The 17588-nt window shown below is 50.2% G+C and overlaps 1 protein-coding gene across 1 annotated transcript; it reads left to right on the top strand.

Moving 5' to 3' along the window:
• Positions 1-985: 985 nt before the first annotated feature.
• LOC308221250 (inositol 1,4,5-trisphosphate receptor-interacting protein-like 1) lies at positions 986-3283 on the top strand (the record flags this gene model as incomplete). The annotated part of the gene is made up of 3 exons (XM_080618236.1): positions 986-1075; positions 1739-2019; positions 2248-3283. The coding sequence occupies 3 exons, from the start codon at positions 986-988 to the stop codon at positions 3281-3283; spliced, it is 1407 nt and encodes a 468-aa protein (XP_080474362.1).
• Positions 3284-17588: the final 14305 nt, after the last annotated feature.

Here is a 17588-nt window from a genome sequence, read left to right as displayed (position 1 = left end):
AATACGCCTGTTTTCAACAGAGCAGTATTGTCACAAAGTTCTGGGCACATTTAAGCCTTCCAACCCTGCTCAGTTTGCAGCATATGGGCTGTTCATTGCAATATTGGTCCCAAAGGGGTTTTGCTCCCGTTTTTTGCCCAGGCTGAGGCAGTATCTTATACAATGTACCCAAATAAAAGGCAACTCAGGTGGAGACTGACTAACAATCAAACCCACAGCAGCTAAAAGCAACTGGCCAAACTGAAATGGTGAAGCCTGAAATGACCCAATGGCGAAAAAAAGGTTTATTTTCAGGTTAAGATAAGGAATGGGAAAATGTCTGCAGAAATGGCACCATCCCACAGGATGTATCTGTTTGCAGCAACAGGCGCTTCATAGGATCACAGAACGGTTGGGGTTTGAAGGGAGCACCGAGGGTCATCTAGTCCAAGCTTCCTGCTCAAGCAGGGTCACCTAAAGCACATTACTCATGATTGTGTCCAGACGGCTCTTGAATATCTCCAGGGAAGGACACTCCACAACCTCCCTGGGCAACCTTATTCCAATGCGCAGTCACCCTCACAGTAAAGAAGCTCATCCTCATGTTCACATGTTTTAGTTTGTGCCCGTTGCCCCTCCTCCTGTCACCTGGTGCCACAGAGAAGACTCTAGCCCCATCCTCCTGACACCCTCTCTTCAGATATTGTACACATTGATCAGTTTCCCCCTGAGCCTTCTCTCCTCTAGGCTGTGCAGACCCAGCTCCCTCCGCCTTTCCTTATGTGAGAGATGCTCCAGATCCTTAATAATTCTGGTAGACCTTCGCTGGACTTGCTCCAGCAGCTCCATGTCTCTCTTGTACTGGAGAGCCCAGAACTGGACACGGTACTTCAGCTGAGGCCTCACCAGCTCTGAGTAGAGAGGGAGAATTACCTCCCTCAACCTGCTGATAATGCTCACCCTAAATGCACCCTAGGATACAGTTGGCCTTCGTAGCCCCAAGGGCATGCCGCTGGCTCACGGACAACCTGCTGTCCACCAGTACCCTCAGGTCCCTCACTACAGAGCTGCTTTCCAGCAGGACAGCCCACAGCCTGTACTGGTGCATGGGGTTATTCCTCCCCAGACGGAGGACCCTGCACTGGCCTTTGTTGAGTTTTAAAAGGTTCTTTGCGAGTACTGTGAGCAGCTTTGGGCTCCACAAGGGGAGAAGGATCTAAGGATGTTACTCAGTGCCGGGTCCTGCACTTGGGCAACGACAACCCCATGCAGCAGCACAGGCGCGGGGAAGGTTGGCTGGAAGGGGCCACAGAAGGATAAAGGCCGGGGCTGGAGGGCCTGCGATGCGATGCGATGCGGCGCCTGTGACAGCACTGGGGACGCGTCACAATGGGGGATGGTTATGAGGGGGCCAGCAGGCAGCACTGCCCCAGGACAGCCTGGGCCAGGGGTGAGTGCGCACGCAGGGGGCAGGCTGGGCTGGACGAGGGCCGGGGCAGAAACCTGGGCCCCTGGGGGTGGGTGCTCACCCTGCATCGAGGCCCTGGCTGCGAGCGCCTTGGGCAGGGCACGCTGCTGCTGCCACCAGGCCTGGGCGCAGGCCTTGCTGCCTCCCAGCTGCCTCGTCCCCTTCTCCTGCCTGTCCCCAGCTCCCTGCCGCTCCCGTCCCCGCTCCCCACGCTGCCGCCTCCCTCCCTGCCTCTTTCCTTCCCTCCTTCCTTCCCTCCCAGCCCCACTGAATTCCTTCTCTCTCCTGCAGGCCACGGCTGTCACAAACCTCTTTGTGTGGGTACTGCAAATTCTCACCCTGAAGGTGCCCGTGGTCATGGATGAGCCAGATGAAACCACACCTGACCGCATGCAGCAGCCTTTGGGGCTGCTGAACCAGGAGATGGTTTGGCCGCTGCAGGAGGTGGAGCAGCTGAGCCAGGAGAAGAGCAAGGGGCAGAGTTATGTGGTCTGGAGAACCCTGCTCTTTGCCTTGCAGCACTGGCAATTGGGTCTGATTGCTGGCGTCCTGCTCCTCCTGAGTGTCGGACTGTACTGGTGGCTCAGGAAAAGGAGCCATGAGGAGGACAGCAGCAGTGATGAGGAGAGCTCTAGCTCTGAGGAGGAAGAGCAGGAGGAGGCAGAGGAGGAGGAGGAAGAGAACGAAGGAGAGGATGCTGATGGCGAGAGAGATGTGGGCAGTTATTTTGCAAGGCGCATTAGGTGGTCAGTGCAGAAACTGCACGACGAGAACCCTTTGGTGTTCCTGCTGGTGGATAGCCTCCTCCACACTTGTCGACAGCTCTTGTCAAGTAGTTCCTTCCCGGTGCTAGAAGCAGCCATCAGGGTGGACAGTGCCTTTGAAGGCTGGAGTCCCCATGAAGATGATGCTGTCTACCGTCTGCTTGTGCCCCTGAAGCCCCCCCGTGGGCACGCCTTCCACCTGGAGGCGGGCACCGTGGGCCAGATGCTGGCGGACTCCTGCATCCGTGTGGAACTGGTGTGCACATGCACGACTGAGGAGACAGTCGGGGACATGCTGTGCTTCCTTCACCACCCCGAGGAGGCGCTGAGGGAGAATCAGAAGCCCAGCCTCCTACACACCCTCTGCACCAGCTCCTACCTAGATGTCCAGAAGACTGCCCTATGGTTCCAGGACTTTGTGAGGTCAGCCTGGGAGTTCGTGCCTCAGTCACATCAATACAGTATGAAGGTGCTGCCCTCCAGCCGCTCCTGCAAGCTGCAGCTGACACATGTCTCTGGGAGAACCTTGCTCGTTGAGATGATGCTTGGCGTGCAGCAAGGCGACTCAGACATCTTTGCGAGCAGCCAGGCTACAGAGGCTGTCTGCACCCCAAGCACAACATGGCCATTGAGCTTCAGTGTGGCAGAGGCGAAGTTCTTCCGGTTGATGGCCAGGGAGGTCCCACATGACAGCTTCCACCTCAACTGCCTGCAGTTCTGCACCCGTATGCTGATGGGCACAGGATTTTCCAGCTATGCCTTTAAGACAATAGTGATGCACCTCCTGACTACCATGCCCCTGGCAGGCTGGCGCAGGACGGATTTCCTTCTGCGGCTGGAAGACATCATGCGGTACCTGCGTTGCTGCCTGGAGGAGAAACGACTCAACCACTTCTTCTTTGGTAATGAGACCATTCCCGAAGAGATCATCTTGCCTCCAGCCTTGCAAACAGCTGAGCCGCTCAACCTCTTGCAGGACTTGGCACAGGATCCCGCTGCTCATGAGCAGGCAATGAGTGAGTTCAGGGAGCTGCAGTTTCGGCTTAGAAGACAGCTCTTCAACTGGCACTGAAAGTGGTCTTCATGCAGAAAGCTGTATTTGCAGAGTTCACAGCCGAGGACAGATGACCACCTCCTACAGGAGGCAAATAAAGGACAGAATGTAGGACACTGCAAAGAAAAGAACAATCCCATGCAGCTGACCTCTGCCAGGAGCCTTTTCCTCTCGTTCGGCGGGTAGCAACAAAGACGACTTTCTCCCTGCTTTCTCCTCTCACTGGACGCAGCCAGAATGGCATTTCACATACGTCCAGATACTATTGCTGGCAGCTCTGGCTGCGCGGGGACAAAGCGGGAGGCACCATTGACCGCTATCCTCTGCATGCAACCATTCAGCCAATTCCTCACCCACCGAACAGTCCACCCATCACGTCCGTATCTCTCCAATTTAGAGAAGGATTTTGTGGAGCCTTTTTGTCAAAGGCTTTACAGAAGTCCAGACAGACAACATCCTTAGCCCTTCCTTTGTCCACTGACGTAGTAACTCCATCATAGAAGGCCACTAGGTTGGTCAAGCAGGACTTGCCCTTGGTGAAACTGCGCTGGCTGTCTTGAATCACCTCCCTGTCCTCCATGTGTCTTAGCATAGCTCCTAGAAGGATCTGTTTCGTGCTCTTCCCAGGCACAGAGGTGAGGCTGACAGGTTCGTAGTTCCCAGGATCCTCCTTTCTACCTTTTTGAAAACTGGTTGTGATATTGCCCTTTTTCCAGTCACCAGGGACCTTACCTGACAGCCGTGACTTCTCAAATATCACGGAGAGTGGTTGGCAACTACATCAGCCAATTCCCTCAGGACTCTGGCATGGATCTCGTCAGGTCCTATAGACTTCCGTATGTTCAGGTTCCTCAAAAGGTCACAAAACCTGATCTTCACTTACAGTGGGAGAGATCTTGCTCTCCAAGTTCCTGCCTTGCAGTTCACCCACTCTAGAGGTGTGGGGAGAGAGCCTGCCGTTGAAAACTGAGGCAAAAAAGGTTGTTGAACACTTCAGCCTTCTCCTTGTCCAGTGTTACCAGTTCACCATTCTTGCTCATTGGCGGGCGGCGGGGAGAGGAAGGGGGCACCCTTTCTTTGACCTTCCTGTTCTGGTTGACATACCTGTAGAAGCCCTTATTATTAGTCTTTGCAAGTTCTACTTTGCCAAGTTCTACTCCAGCTGCGTCTTGGCCTTCCTGATCCTATCTCTGCACAAGCGGGCAGTGTCCCTATACTCTTCCCAGGATACCTGTCCCTGCTTCTGCTGCCCGTGCATTTCCATCTTGCCCTTTAGTTTGACCAGAAGGTCTTGACTCAGCCGTGCTGGCCTCTTGCCTTCCTTACTCGATTTCTTACACTCAGGGATCGTGAGCTCTTGTGCTTCATGGAAAGCATCCTTAAAGATCTGCTAGCTCTGTTCTGCTCCCTTGTCCCTGAGGGCAGTTTCCCAGTTAGTCCGATTGACTAAGTAATTCAAGAACTGGAAGTTGGCTTCTGAAGCTGGAAAGTTCGTGGCTGCAACCTCCACAAGTGCAGGATCACTGCAGCCCAGGCTGCAGGTGAGCTCACCTGCATTGGTGACCATCAGGTCCAGGGTCACATTCCCCCTGGCAGGGCTCTCTATAGCCTGGCTTAAGAACTTCTCCTGAATGCACTCCAGGAGTCTCCTGGGTTGCCTGCAGCTCTTCGTGCTGCTTTTCCAGCAGATGTCTTTGTTCATGAGCTAGCGGGGCTCACTGATAGAGCATCATGTTTACATGATGGGGGAGGGGAGCAGTATCAAGCTTCCCCATGACAAGCTGTGGGACAAGATGCCAAGGTTAGGGGGCAGCGTGCTAGTGAGAACCTGCAGCTGGTGGCTCCAAGACATGTTGGTCACGCTGGAGCACACTTGAAATCGCACGAAGAGGGGGCACCTGATGTAATACGAGCCAACAGGGAAACACCAGCGAAACACTCTGAAGGAATTAAGAACCATTCCTCTAAGAAAGTGACGAGACTGACAGCCCAGCTGAAGTGCCTCTACAGCAGTGCAAGCAGTACGGGCAACAAACAGGAGGAGCTGGAAGACACCATGAACCTAGAGAGCTATGACCTGGTGGCCATTACTGAAACATGACAGCTTCATGGAGCAGGGATAAGCACCTGGGCAAAAATGTTGCAGCGATATGAAAGGGAAATTCGAACGTCAGCATCAAATCCTTAGACACCTTTGAGAGAGTTTCCTGGTTTTCCAGTCCTTTAGGGCCAGGCGGCGAGCTCATGCAGAGCTTGCTCAGACCTTATTTACATGAGTAGCTTGCAGGGGGGACAGCATGTATGCTATCAGCACCTAGCTGCTGCAAATTACCAGCAGAATCTTACAGCAGAAACCCGCGCAAAAGCAGGCTTTTTGTTTCAACTCATGTGCCAAAAAATGGCACATGTCAGCTTCTTTAGCTTCCAGGAGATGGCGCGCGCCATCCTCTGAGCATCGTACTGCCTGTTTCGGTGGACATCTGCAGCGCACAAGGCTGCTCGCTCATCACGCTCAGTCAGACTTTGATACGGAGCTTGTTTTCACGTGATTTCCCTACTCCACAAACCACTGTGCTGCCTTTGCATGTGTTGCTGCTTTGGAGCTGGGCTGAGCAAAGATGGTGGTGTCAGCCCAAAGAGAGATGAAGTGATCTTTGAGGAATTTCTTTATCACCATCCTGCGTAAATAGAGATTAGAGGCAGAATGCTTTCCTTATAGCTGGGAGCTGCTTCTGCAAACAGAAGGGAATACAGTGCTAGGCAGTATTACGTAGCCAGCTTCAAGAACACTGCTGCAAAACGTGGGGAAGTGGACCCAGCATAGCACGCAGGTAAAGTGAGAACGGCAGTGCTGCTCTGTCTGCAGTGCATTCTCCCGGTGGCAATGCCTTGCGGACCAGCAAGGCACCAAGCCCACATAGTTGAGCCTCTCAGCAGCGTTGATGTGCTCCCTGCAGGGCATTGTTTGTCCCCTAGGTGGAGGTGTCTGTAGGCGGTGGAGTTCAGGAGCCCTGAGGTGGTCCTTAACATACAGAGGAGATCAAACAGGAGCCCAAGATGTGCTGGAAGTTGACTATATTTGAAGTGTCAGTTCTGACTGCTGTCTGAGATACACCGATTTTATTTCAGGGAATGGCTAATTCTGTGCACCTGGCTTTGAATTCTCATCAGAAGAGGTGAGTTCTGTGTGACATAGGAGAGTAGGTTCCTCTATTTCATAGTTGTGTTCTTCCTCGCAAGCAGTCCTTGAAAAGCATGCGGAGCAGAGTAAAATAAAATAGTGTTCATAACTGGTAATGAAAAACTACTCCTACCCCAAAAGAGAGAACAGTAACGTTTCCCACAGTTCGAGGTGCAGGCATTTGACAGAGCAGGTCCTGCTACGTGCTTGGATGGCACCCAGCCCGTGTGTCACTGCTGCTTACCCTGTAACTACTGATTTCCCAATGGCAACAACTGCTGTACAGTACAGAACAGTTAAAGAACTGCTCTCGAAAAAGCACCAGAAAACACTTTTGCAAACAGGAGGGAATACAGTGCTGTCCACCCATGCCCTCATGTCCCTCACTACAGAGCTGCTTTCCAGCCGGAGAGACCACAACCTGTACTATTGCATGGGATTATTCCTCCACAGATGGGGTACCCTGCACTGGCCTTTGTTGAGTTTTAAAAGGTTCTTTGCCCATATCTCCTGCCTGTCCAGGTTCTATGAATACAGCACATGTTCTGGGGTGTCAGCCACTCCTCCCATTTTTGTATTGTCTGCAAACTTACTGAGGAGGCACTCTATTCCTTCATCGAAGTCACTGATGTACAGGTTAAATAACAGTGACCCTTGAGGGATGCTGCTAGTTACAGGTCTTCAACTAGACTCTGTGCCACTGACTACAATCCTCTGAGACCTGCCATTCAGCCCATTCCCAATCCCCCTCACCATCCACTCATCCAGCTAGCACATCCTGAGCTTGCCTATGAGGATGTCATGGGAAACAGTGTTGAAAGCCTTGCTGTCCTAGGTTCAGCAGTACCAGTCACTTTTTCTCCTTCTTAGTAGCTGGTGCAGTGCTGTGTTTTTGACTTGTGGCCTGGGAATAGCACTGACCTTGTTATTTCACTTATCATTATTATTATTGGTGGTAGCAGTAGTGATTTGTGTTATACCTTAGTTACTGGACTGTTCGTATCTCAACCCGTGGGAGTTACATTCTTTCGATTCTCCTTCCCATCCCCCTGGGAGTGGGAGAAGGAAAGGGGGGAGTGAGAGAGCGAATGTGTGATTTATGGCTAAGCTTAAACCACGACACTTGCTAAAGTCCAGGTAGACAACATAGAATCATAGAATAGTTAGGGTTGGAAAGGGCCTTAAGATCCTCTAGTTCCAACCCCCCTGCCATGGGCAGGGACACCTCACACTAAACCATGTCACCCAAGGCCTCATCCAACCTGGCCTTGAACACCGCCAAGGATGGAGCATTCACAACCTCCCTGGGCAACCCATTCATTAACCCAAGTCATTAAGAACCTAACATGCACTGCTCCTCCCTCATCTATGCAGCCAGGTGTCGTAGAAGGCAATCACATTGGTTAAGCCTGACTTCCCTTTTGGTGAATTTCCCTCACAGATGGCTTTCAGCACAAAGTCCTTGATCAGCTTTAGAAAGCAAGCTTCAGCTCATGCCCAGCACACATGTGTGAGCCTGGTGTTCCACCATTTCAAGTCAGCCTTGAGGTCTACATTGCATAGAGCACAAAGGGCTCCACTAGGGACACTGGACAGCCCCATAAGCAATGATAGACACATACAGACCAAAGGGGCATCTCCTTCTACCCTGGGTGCCTAGAGATTTAAGAGCAGAGACAAATGGTGGATGGAACTGGACAGGCAGAAACACACAAAGACACAGAAGAGACTACCCAAAGCCTGGGGTGCCACTACTGTGACCTCTACAGTCATCACAGCAGAGGGAATCTCTATGTGCAGGTCTCAAAGAAGGTGATGAGATGTTAATGGGAAGTATGAAGGGCAGCACAGGAGAAAACATGAAGGTGGTGGGATGAAAGTGGAGTAATATGGTTATCACTGATCAAACTCATGCTTGGCCAGGAGAGCATCTACTGGGCTGTGGAGATGTGAAGCAAGAAGCTACGATGTGCTGAAGAGAGTGAAGCCAGCAGCAGAGATGAAGCAAGTGGGTAAAGCAGTAGGGTGGGAAACATTATCTCTTTATGCAGCATTTAAGAAGATGCTTTTGTGCTGAGGATGACACAAACTTTGCTGCACGGATGGACTAGCAAACAGATGCTGCAAGGAGGGAAAGTGGTGACTTGGGGAAGTCTCACCAAGGGCTCTCTGGCACTGGATTTCCTCACATTTCATCCCCATGTCCCTGGTGAGGGTTGCGCACCACTTCTTGCATTTCCCAAATTCATAGAATCATAGAATAGTTAGGGTTGGAAAGGACCTTAAGATCATCTCATTCCAACCCCCCTGCCATAGGCAGGGACACCTCACACTAAACCATGCCACCCAAGGCCTCATCCAACCTGGCCTTTAACACCACCAGGGATGGAGCATTCACAACCTCCCTGGGCAACCCATTCCAGTGCCTCACCGCCCTCTCAGTAAAGAATTTCTTCCTTATATCCAATCTAAACTTCCCCTGTTTAAGTTTGAACCCGTTACCCCTTGTCCTGTCACTACAGTCCCTGATGAACAGTCCATCCCCAGCATCCTTGTAGGCCCCCTTCAGATACTGGAAGACTGCTATGAGGTCTCCACGCAGCCTTCTCTTCTCCAGGCTGAACAGACCCAACTTTCTCAGCCTGTCTTCATATGGGAGGTGCTCCAGTCCCCTGATTATCCTCGCGTCCCTCCTCTGGACTTGTTCCAACAGTTCCATGTCCTTTTTGTGTTGAGGACACCAGAACTGCACACAATACTCCAAGTGAGGTCTCACGAGAGCAGAGTAGAGGGGCAGGATCACCTCCTTCGACCTGCTGGTCACGCTCCTTTTGATGCAGCCCAGGATACGGTTGGCTTTCTGGGCTGTGAGCGCACACTGAAGCCGGCTCATGTTCATTTTCTCACTGACCAACACCCCCAAGTCCTTCTCTGCAGGGCTGCTCTGAATCTCTTCTCTGCCCAACCTGTAGCTGTGCCTGGGATTGCTCCCACCCAGGTGTAGGACCTTGCACTTGGCATGGTTAAACTTCATAAGGTTGGCATCAGCCCACCTCACAAGCATGTCAAGGTCCCTCTGGATGGCATCCCTTCCCTCCGGTGTATCAACCGAACCACACAGCTTGGTGTCATCGGCAAACTTGCTGAGGGCACACTCAATCCCCAGACACTTTTTGTGTCAGATTGCCAGACACTTTTCAAACCCCATAGTTTGGGAGGCCAAACTATGACCTACTCACAGGTGCTTTTTTTTCCCCACACCTAGCCTCCTAGGAACCTGGTTGCAAATTGCTTCCTGAAGCAATTCCTGAATTGCTCCTTCCTTGCACACTGGCAAGCAAAACCAGTCACCCCAAGCTGATAGAGGCTCTGGAAAATGTTGGTTCACACTTGGCTCTTTCAGTGCCCTGCACCAAGCACAGGAGGCATTTCAGGCCTTGTGCTTCATTTCAACACCACCAATATTACATTTTTTTTCCTTAATGAGAAAAGATTTGGGGAGGTAGGAGGGACAGGAAAGGAGGTTTGTTCCTCTCTCTTGCGTTGTAAGCTGAGAAGAGGAGAGAGACAGCTGGGGCTCAGCCAGCTGGTGATTATTTGCTCCTTTGTCCCTCTGCCAAGGCATTTTGCTCACCTTGGTGCTCCCATTCCAGCAACCAGTTTGGGGAATGCAGCTCTGGCTCTTCCTTGCCAGCAGGCAAGCACATGAAAAACTGGGTGGCCAAAGTGCAAACCACATTACCTTGGGCAACAGTTCACCCTGATGTTGCCTGAAAGTAGAAGTGCCAGGTCAGCAGGGTTTTGCTGCTTTCTGCACTATGGGGAGGGTCTTTGCCACAAGGTAGAAGACAGACCATGTTGCAAATCAACTGCTCTTTGGGTTTTTTCCCTCCTCAGTCTGTATATCAAATAATGGGTGCCCAGTAATGGCAGTCTCAAAGAGTCTTCTGCTAAGAGCAGTAAGATCAGGGTAGAAAGAGCTTGGCCCCTGGACCAAAATGACAGCTTCTGCCTATACTTCCCATGTCCAGAGTTTTAATTTGGGTCTTTAGGAAGTGGGTGTTTTTCTGAATTCCTGCTTCTGGAGCAAGGCAATTGTGCTACAGGTTTTAACTTTTGCAGAAGGGGTTGTTTCTGCTGCTACGTGTGTGCATGAAAAAAACGCAGGACATGTGCTGAAAGCACAAAACCCCAATGAAGAAAGCAAACTCCTGTTATTTAAATAAAATAAAATTTAAAAGATCTTATGATCTGAGGAAGCTTAATTTACAGTTGGGCAGTCTGAGATTAGCAGTACTGCACATCCATGAGACTTGAACAGCAAGTTTGCTTGCTTAATTCAGTCCAAAAAAGTAACAAGATCTCAAAAAAAAAAAAAAAAAACCCAACAAAAAAACCAACCCCACAAACAAAAAAATTCAGCCTCCAGCCCACACTTTAGATGAAGTGCAACTCACAGTGAGGTAGATGGGAAAGCTGAAGCACGCATGCAGCCTTGAGCCAGCGATTTCCAACCTGTCTCACCAGTCGTGCGTGCTACAGCCAGTGCAGGATCAGGGCTTTCAGCAGTTGCTGGTGGCTTCCAGCAGCCCCATGGCAGCAAGTGGCTCTGGTGCATGCTCAGCCTTTCTGCACCATTCTTCAATCCTGCTCCTAATGGAAATGATGACTCAGGCTTAATGGAGGAGCACACCTTCATGTGTGTACGAACAAGAACTGTGTCATCTTTGTTCTGCTGCTGCCAGCGATGCATCACGCCTCAAAGCCTAACCAATAATCACATTCTCTTACTTTGTAAACAGAAGATAAAAATAATTTGCTTGAAAGTCACCCATAGATGAACAACCTGCAGCTGTAACTCTGAATGACTACTTCAGCCTACTCTAACCCAGCTGTACCAAAGTTCTCATTTGTATGATTTGACATCTTCCTACAGGCTCTCCATGAGGAGGATTAAGAGACAATGGATTTTCAGAGGGAGCTGAGGTTTGTGAGAAGTTTGTTTTGAAACTGTGCAGCCAACAAGGTGTAAAGATTGCACAGATCATGTTAGCATAAACTCCTACACACCTGTCTGAAACGCAAAGAAGAAAGGGCTGATAAAGACACTGAAGAGACTGTTTTTTCAAAGCTGGAGGTCTGGTTCGGAAAGCACTCAATTCAGTTCCATGCTCACAAAAAAAGTCTCTAAGTTAAGTACTTTTAAAATCTTAAGTTGATTCCAGCCTGTTTTCAGCATGAGAGCATGTAAAAAGCTTTTGTATCAGAGAAAGCAGGGAAAAAAAAAATGAAAAGAAATACAGAGCTATGTTTCTCATGCCTCTTTGTCTCTCTTCCAACTGCGTTATAGTGGATTTATTGAAACAAAAAAGGTCAACACTTCAGGAGAAACAGACAGATCAACCAAAATGCCCAATCCAATGGTCATTTTCAGCTCTAGTTCAGAGCAGCTTGCACTAGTGAACAGATCCTGGTTGAAGTTAAATTCAGCGTGAGCTCAGGGTATCCTTCACCATGCTCCTCTCTGGATCACAGAAAACAAATATTCAGGAAAATATGCCCTCTGCCTTTTCTGTGGCTCAGCTTACACTTGAGATCAAGCTTTTAAGCTCTTTTAAGAGACTTTTTGACCACACAAAGTGTCTCTCTGCAGGAAGGGAGAGAGGAGGCTGAGGAACAGCCCAGATGCAGGAACAAAGGGAACAATAGGAGCTATTCTACAGGCATAGGCTACTGCAGTTCTTGGACACATTCACATGGATAAAGAAGATCAAATAAGAGCCTCCAAAGCTGCACAGTGATAAGAGGAAAATAATACAATGTTGTTCTGCAGGCTGGATTGTGCAGTGATTATACAGCAATTTGTCCAACACAGCTCCCCAGGGCCAAAATGAAATCAGTAACCCTTGCCTTAGACTCCCGGCTTCTCTGCAGAGCCACAAGAGCATCTGATAATTCCCTGGCAGTCCCAGCCATGGACAGACTTGTGCAAAGATGTGGTAAACTGAATGTCCAGTTTGTGAGCTTCTCATATAGAAAGAGGCCAGGTTGAAGGCACAGCACAGGGAGGAATGTCCACATCTCTCCTCTGACACTGATCCACTCACTGGTCCTTGGCAAGTCATCTAGTTGCAGTCTGGGTCTCAGGAGCTGTAGCTGCAGGAGGCATAAAAGGGGACCAGGACACTCTTCATGCTGCTGTGCAGCCTTCCTGGACATCTGTGCCCAGGGAAGGTGTGTCCTAATGGCAAAGAGGGGTACAGGAGAGAGGAGCAGATGGAGCTGGGGTGGATGGTGGCAGCCAGCTGTTTGGTAGTAGAGTCCAAGGTGTGATACAGGCAGGTAGACCAGAGGTGGAGAGAGGGATGGACACTCCTCTCCTGTGGTTCACAAGGAGGTACTAGCCAAGTCGTGCCTGACTGCAGCTTCAGTTACAGGCAGTGTCGGGGCAGTAGGTTGCTGGCATGTCCAGAAAACTAGAGCTGAGATTTTGAAGAGGAACCACCATCCAGGAAATATTATATAGAGCTTGCTTCCAGACAGCTTTGGTTGATACACAGACAACAAGCAAAGACAAATGAGCACGGTCCCTATTGTAGCTCCATTACAGCTTTGTTCCTGTGCTCCCAGAGTAGTGGGCAGCATTGTAGCACCACCTCTGGGGCTGGGCCGAGAATGGAGAGACGCATCTCCCACATTCTCTGTTTCTCTGCTGGGGTGTTTCCAGGCAGCTACAAATTGCATCACTTCTGATGCAGGATATCTCATAACTCCACTGCTTGCCCTGCTCTCTCTCACCACCTCTGAAGCTGAGTGTTCATACCAGACCCCAGAGACACAGCAATGCTTTGAGAGGCTTGAAAAATGAATGATGTTACACATCTCGGAAAGGAGTCCTGTATACAGAGACGATTTCTGAGCACAATCGAAGGAGCATTTTCACCTCTGCTTCCCACCAGCAGAATTGCTCAGCCCACCTGTGTTTTAAACAGATGGATGGTAGCCCAATAAAAACAATGTCAGGTTTTATATACCGCTTCCAGTCCAAGCCCTTCCAGGAGAAACTGTTTCAGATAGCAAAGAAATGCACATCAAAGCTAGCCCACAGCATCTGCCATGTGTGCTGCGGGAGCTGCAGTGCCTGTGTTAAAGGTACATCAGAAACCTTCACTCCCTGAGTGAGAATCCCTCTTCCAGGAGTGAACTGGGGAGGACAGGGTCATTTGAAGCTATCAAGAACATGCATGAGGTGCCTGTCTCCAGCTCTGCTTTTGCAGTTACTGAACTTAAGTGAGTGATAGGACATTCCTGGAGCATCTTCCCAAGGTGCCATGTCAGGTGTCAAACAGGGCACTGCTCAGCACCAGAAGCAATGGGTACCAAGACCCAAGAGGGAGAGTGTGAGCCAAAAAAACAGCCACCCTTGTGTTGGTCCCTTTAATCCAGACTTGGATGTGTGCTTATAGCACGGTTGTCACCTCGGATTGTAAAGAGTCACTTAGAAAAGAATGGAGAGAGTTAAGTACCCTGTTTCAGAAAATTACCCTTGCATCCCAGAGAGGAGATGGTTGTCCGAAGGGTCAGGCTGTCAGCTTCTGGTTTTCATGCCAAGGTTGTCAAAGACAAGGAAAAGATGAATGGAGACTCATCTGCTGTCATCTTCTACGGTCACGCTCTGAAGTGACACCAAGTCAAAGGGAAATATGAGCTGGGTAATTTTGCCAGCATATACAGCAGGACCTCCCAGGCAACCCTTCCCGAGGCCTACTCAAACCAGTCGGCATACCCATTGGTACATTGGGCTGCTATGGGTTTACAGTGGTCCATATGCCACCTTTGCTGATAAGCAGTGCCCAAGCCAGGAATTCATGCAATTATCACTAAATCAGTAATTAGTAGTGTCTTATTTCTTTTCAGGTCCTTCTTCAGGAGAGTTGGGGGAGAGTGCAAGCTTGTTCCAGCCAAAAGAGTGTTGGTGCCAGTCTGTGCCGGAGCAGGTTGGATGGCTGGAGGCAGGCGGTCATGGGAGCCCAAGGAAGAGCCCCCAGTGTGCTGGTTGTCCCTTGTCCAGGAGTAGTTGTGGCAGAGGCATCTGCCCTAGCAGCAGGTCAAGGGACACAACAGCCCATTGCCTGTTCTGAAGACCTAAGAAATTACCTCCTCCCACTATTAGCATGTGGTGGGGCATGCATAACATGTACAGCTTCCTTGAGTCAAAGATACCTCATCAGTATGAGCATATTTGGCCTGGGATAGCTCCTTCTACACAGAATCTTTGCCAGTGTGAAAGACACAGCATAGAATGTTGTCCACTGAACTGATCTTACTGTCCTAGTGAAAGCTTTGAGTGTTCTGGACTTAGCGTAAATAAATAATGTGGAAAGAATAATACAGAGCTAATAAAGCTATTATCTGGAAAGAATGCAGCCTAATCTCCAGCTCAATGAAGGTAATGAGTGTTGACTCATACCTGGAGCATCCTAAGTAAAGCACAGTGGTTTTGATAAAGGACAGGAGTGGATTTTTGTTTTCAGCCTGTTGCTTGCCTACAGATCTCTGGGGCAAGCTGTGTTGGTCCCTATGCTGTGGGTCCACATTTCTCCTGGTGGCAGATCTGGCTCAGTGTTCTGCGCTCCCATAGCCATGCTGGCCATACCAGCATGACCAAGTGAGTGGCACATGGCTGGGGTGAGCACATGGAGACAGGACAAGGATGGGGAGCAGAAGGGGACACCAAGTCATTTCAGTCCCCTTTTCAGCCTCTGCTGGGCCTGTGTGGCAATAGCTGTGTGTCACCAAGTAAGACCAGCCTTTCCCATATAAATTCCATGAGAAAGAAACTCCATCTGTGTTCTGGGGCCATGAGGGCTTCGACTGCTGTTTGGGAAGAACACTGGGCTTGGCTGCTTAGCCAGAGTGAAGCATACCTTTCCCTTGGGCTTCTGTGATGGCAAAGGGAGGGTGATCCTACGGCTAGAGCAAATACGTGGGCCAAAACCCTTTGGCCTTGCAGAAAGACAGGCACAGTGCAACAGAGTTGCAGGGTATGGATTCAGCAGCACTGCAAGCTTGCACTATCACTGACGATGAGAATCTGGCAGGAAGGCGCTGCTAAACAGAGTTTTGCAACAAGCCCCAGAAGAAAGTAGCCATCCCAGAATAAAACAAAACACCCCCAAACAAGTTGAGAATATACAAAGGAACCAACAGCCTCTGAATCTGGCCTCACATCAGTGAGTTGTAACTTGAAAGCTTTATTTCGACTACTAAGAAAGACAGCTGCAGAAAAATACTGATGACCTACTTTAAAGGGGGATTTCAACAAGAAGGGAAGAGCTGGGCTCCTGCTGGAAGAAGAGAACCTGACCCCCTAAATCCTCTTCAAAAATCCCAGCTTCAGACTGGGCAGCACTGCAGAAGGGCAGGATTTGTATAATCTGAAGAAAATAAATACTTCTGGGAAAAGAAAAAAAATCACCAAAGAGCCAGCAATTTAAGAGCCATCATCTACCTTGAGGAGATGGGGAGAGCTTAGAGGAGTCGTTGCTAAGGGATAGGAGTCAGGGTGGGTGCTGTTCTTGACACGCTATCAGTTTTGGGCTCCCCTGGGCCAAGCTGAGCTTCACGGTGCTGGGTGGTGGTGATGCTGGCAAGAGCAGACTGTGCACATGGACCTGTGCAATGCTGAAGAAAAATATTTGCCAGTGTCAAACAGACCAAGCTTGGTACGGTATCCAGAAGAACCGTATCACTGAATCCCCATCTGCACAGCGGTAAGAAGTGGGAGGGAGAAGATAACCCCCTAGCAAGATTCTGGCAAACTCACTGCAAGCCTGGGTCTCGGGACTGATGAAATCACCAGGAACCAAGGTGGCCTGGTTTCTGCAGCACCGCCTGCCCTGACTCCACTGGCAACAGTATTGTTGGGAGAAAAATGGAGCCAAACTGTTGGGAGAGGGGTGGCTTTTTCTGAGCAACAGAGAAGCTGTTACAGCCAAGGCTTTCTCAGGCTGAAATGATTTAAGCACCTCTCCGGCATCCTGCTGATCTTTTGGAGGTGGGGAGCCTGATAGCTGAGACTCCTTGGGATGATAATTGTGATGTATTTGCAGAATCAAAGGTTTCCCCTTGGAGTGGAGCCAGCAAGCTTTGGGAAGAATGGATGGGATACAAAGGGTTTTTTTAAAAGCCCATTAAGTTGCCTAGGGGCTGAGTTCCCACCGCCTCAGCAGTTGGGTGCCAAGGGAGCCAGGGTTTGCTCCCATCATCTCAGCCCAAGTAGGAAAGTTCTTCTCCCTTCCTCACCTTCCCAGGTCTGCACAGGAAGCGGAATCACCTGGGATGTGGGGGGCTGCCACTTCCCATCTCATGCACTGCAAACGCCTGGCCAGCAGTGAGGGGGCTGGAGTCAGCAACCTGGGCCTTCTGTGATACCCACACTGGGAGCTGTGGGACCTGTGCAATACTTGGCATGTATTTGAGCCCTCAAACCTGTAACCTATGCTCATCATTTGTGTTGTCCCTTATATATAAGCCAGGCAGGTGCAAAAATGCTCTCAAGACCTGGTCTCACCCCCAGCTCTCTATGGGTCAAGATGGAGAGATTCATGAACAGACCAAGCTTGCTGCAGGAGCTGGGGGCTCTTCTCCAAGACAAGTCCATGCTCCAAATATAATCTCTAGAGGGACTAAGGTGCTGCAGAGAGAGTGGAAAAGGCTGAGCTATGCATGCCCATCCCTTCCTAGTGACGCTGCCTTGGAGGATGCATGGGGAAGTCCTCTCCATCCCAACCCCCCTGGGCTGGATCTGTCCTTTACCTGAGTCGGCATCCCACTCCTAGCGCAACTGTTCAGCTCCCCTAATTTGGCCTGAAACCTAAGCAGCCTGATAGTATCATTAGCATTTCTCTCCTTAAGGGTTTCTGAAGGCAACAACCAGCCCTAGGAGTCAGCTCTTACTCATGCTGCCTCCTTGGAAAATATAAGAATTGGGTTAGTAATCCAGCTGTGACTAAGGAGGTTGCAACTGTGGAGGTCCTCCTTGCTGTTGGTGTGACTGTGACTTTCCTCTCTGCCAGCTTGGCAATACCCTTATGTTACCAGCAATTCTGGGCAGGGAAGGCATGGCTGGGGTCTATCCAG

This window comes from Psittacula echo, assembly GCF_963264785.1.
Source record: "Psittacula echo genome assembly, chromosome: 5".
NCBI lineage: Eukaryota > Metazoa > Chordata > Aves > Psittaciformes > Psittacidae > Psittacula > Psittacula echo.
Note: the sequence above shows the minus strand (reverse complement) of the source record. Positions and strands in the feature narration are given on the sequence as shown.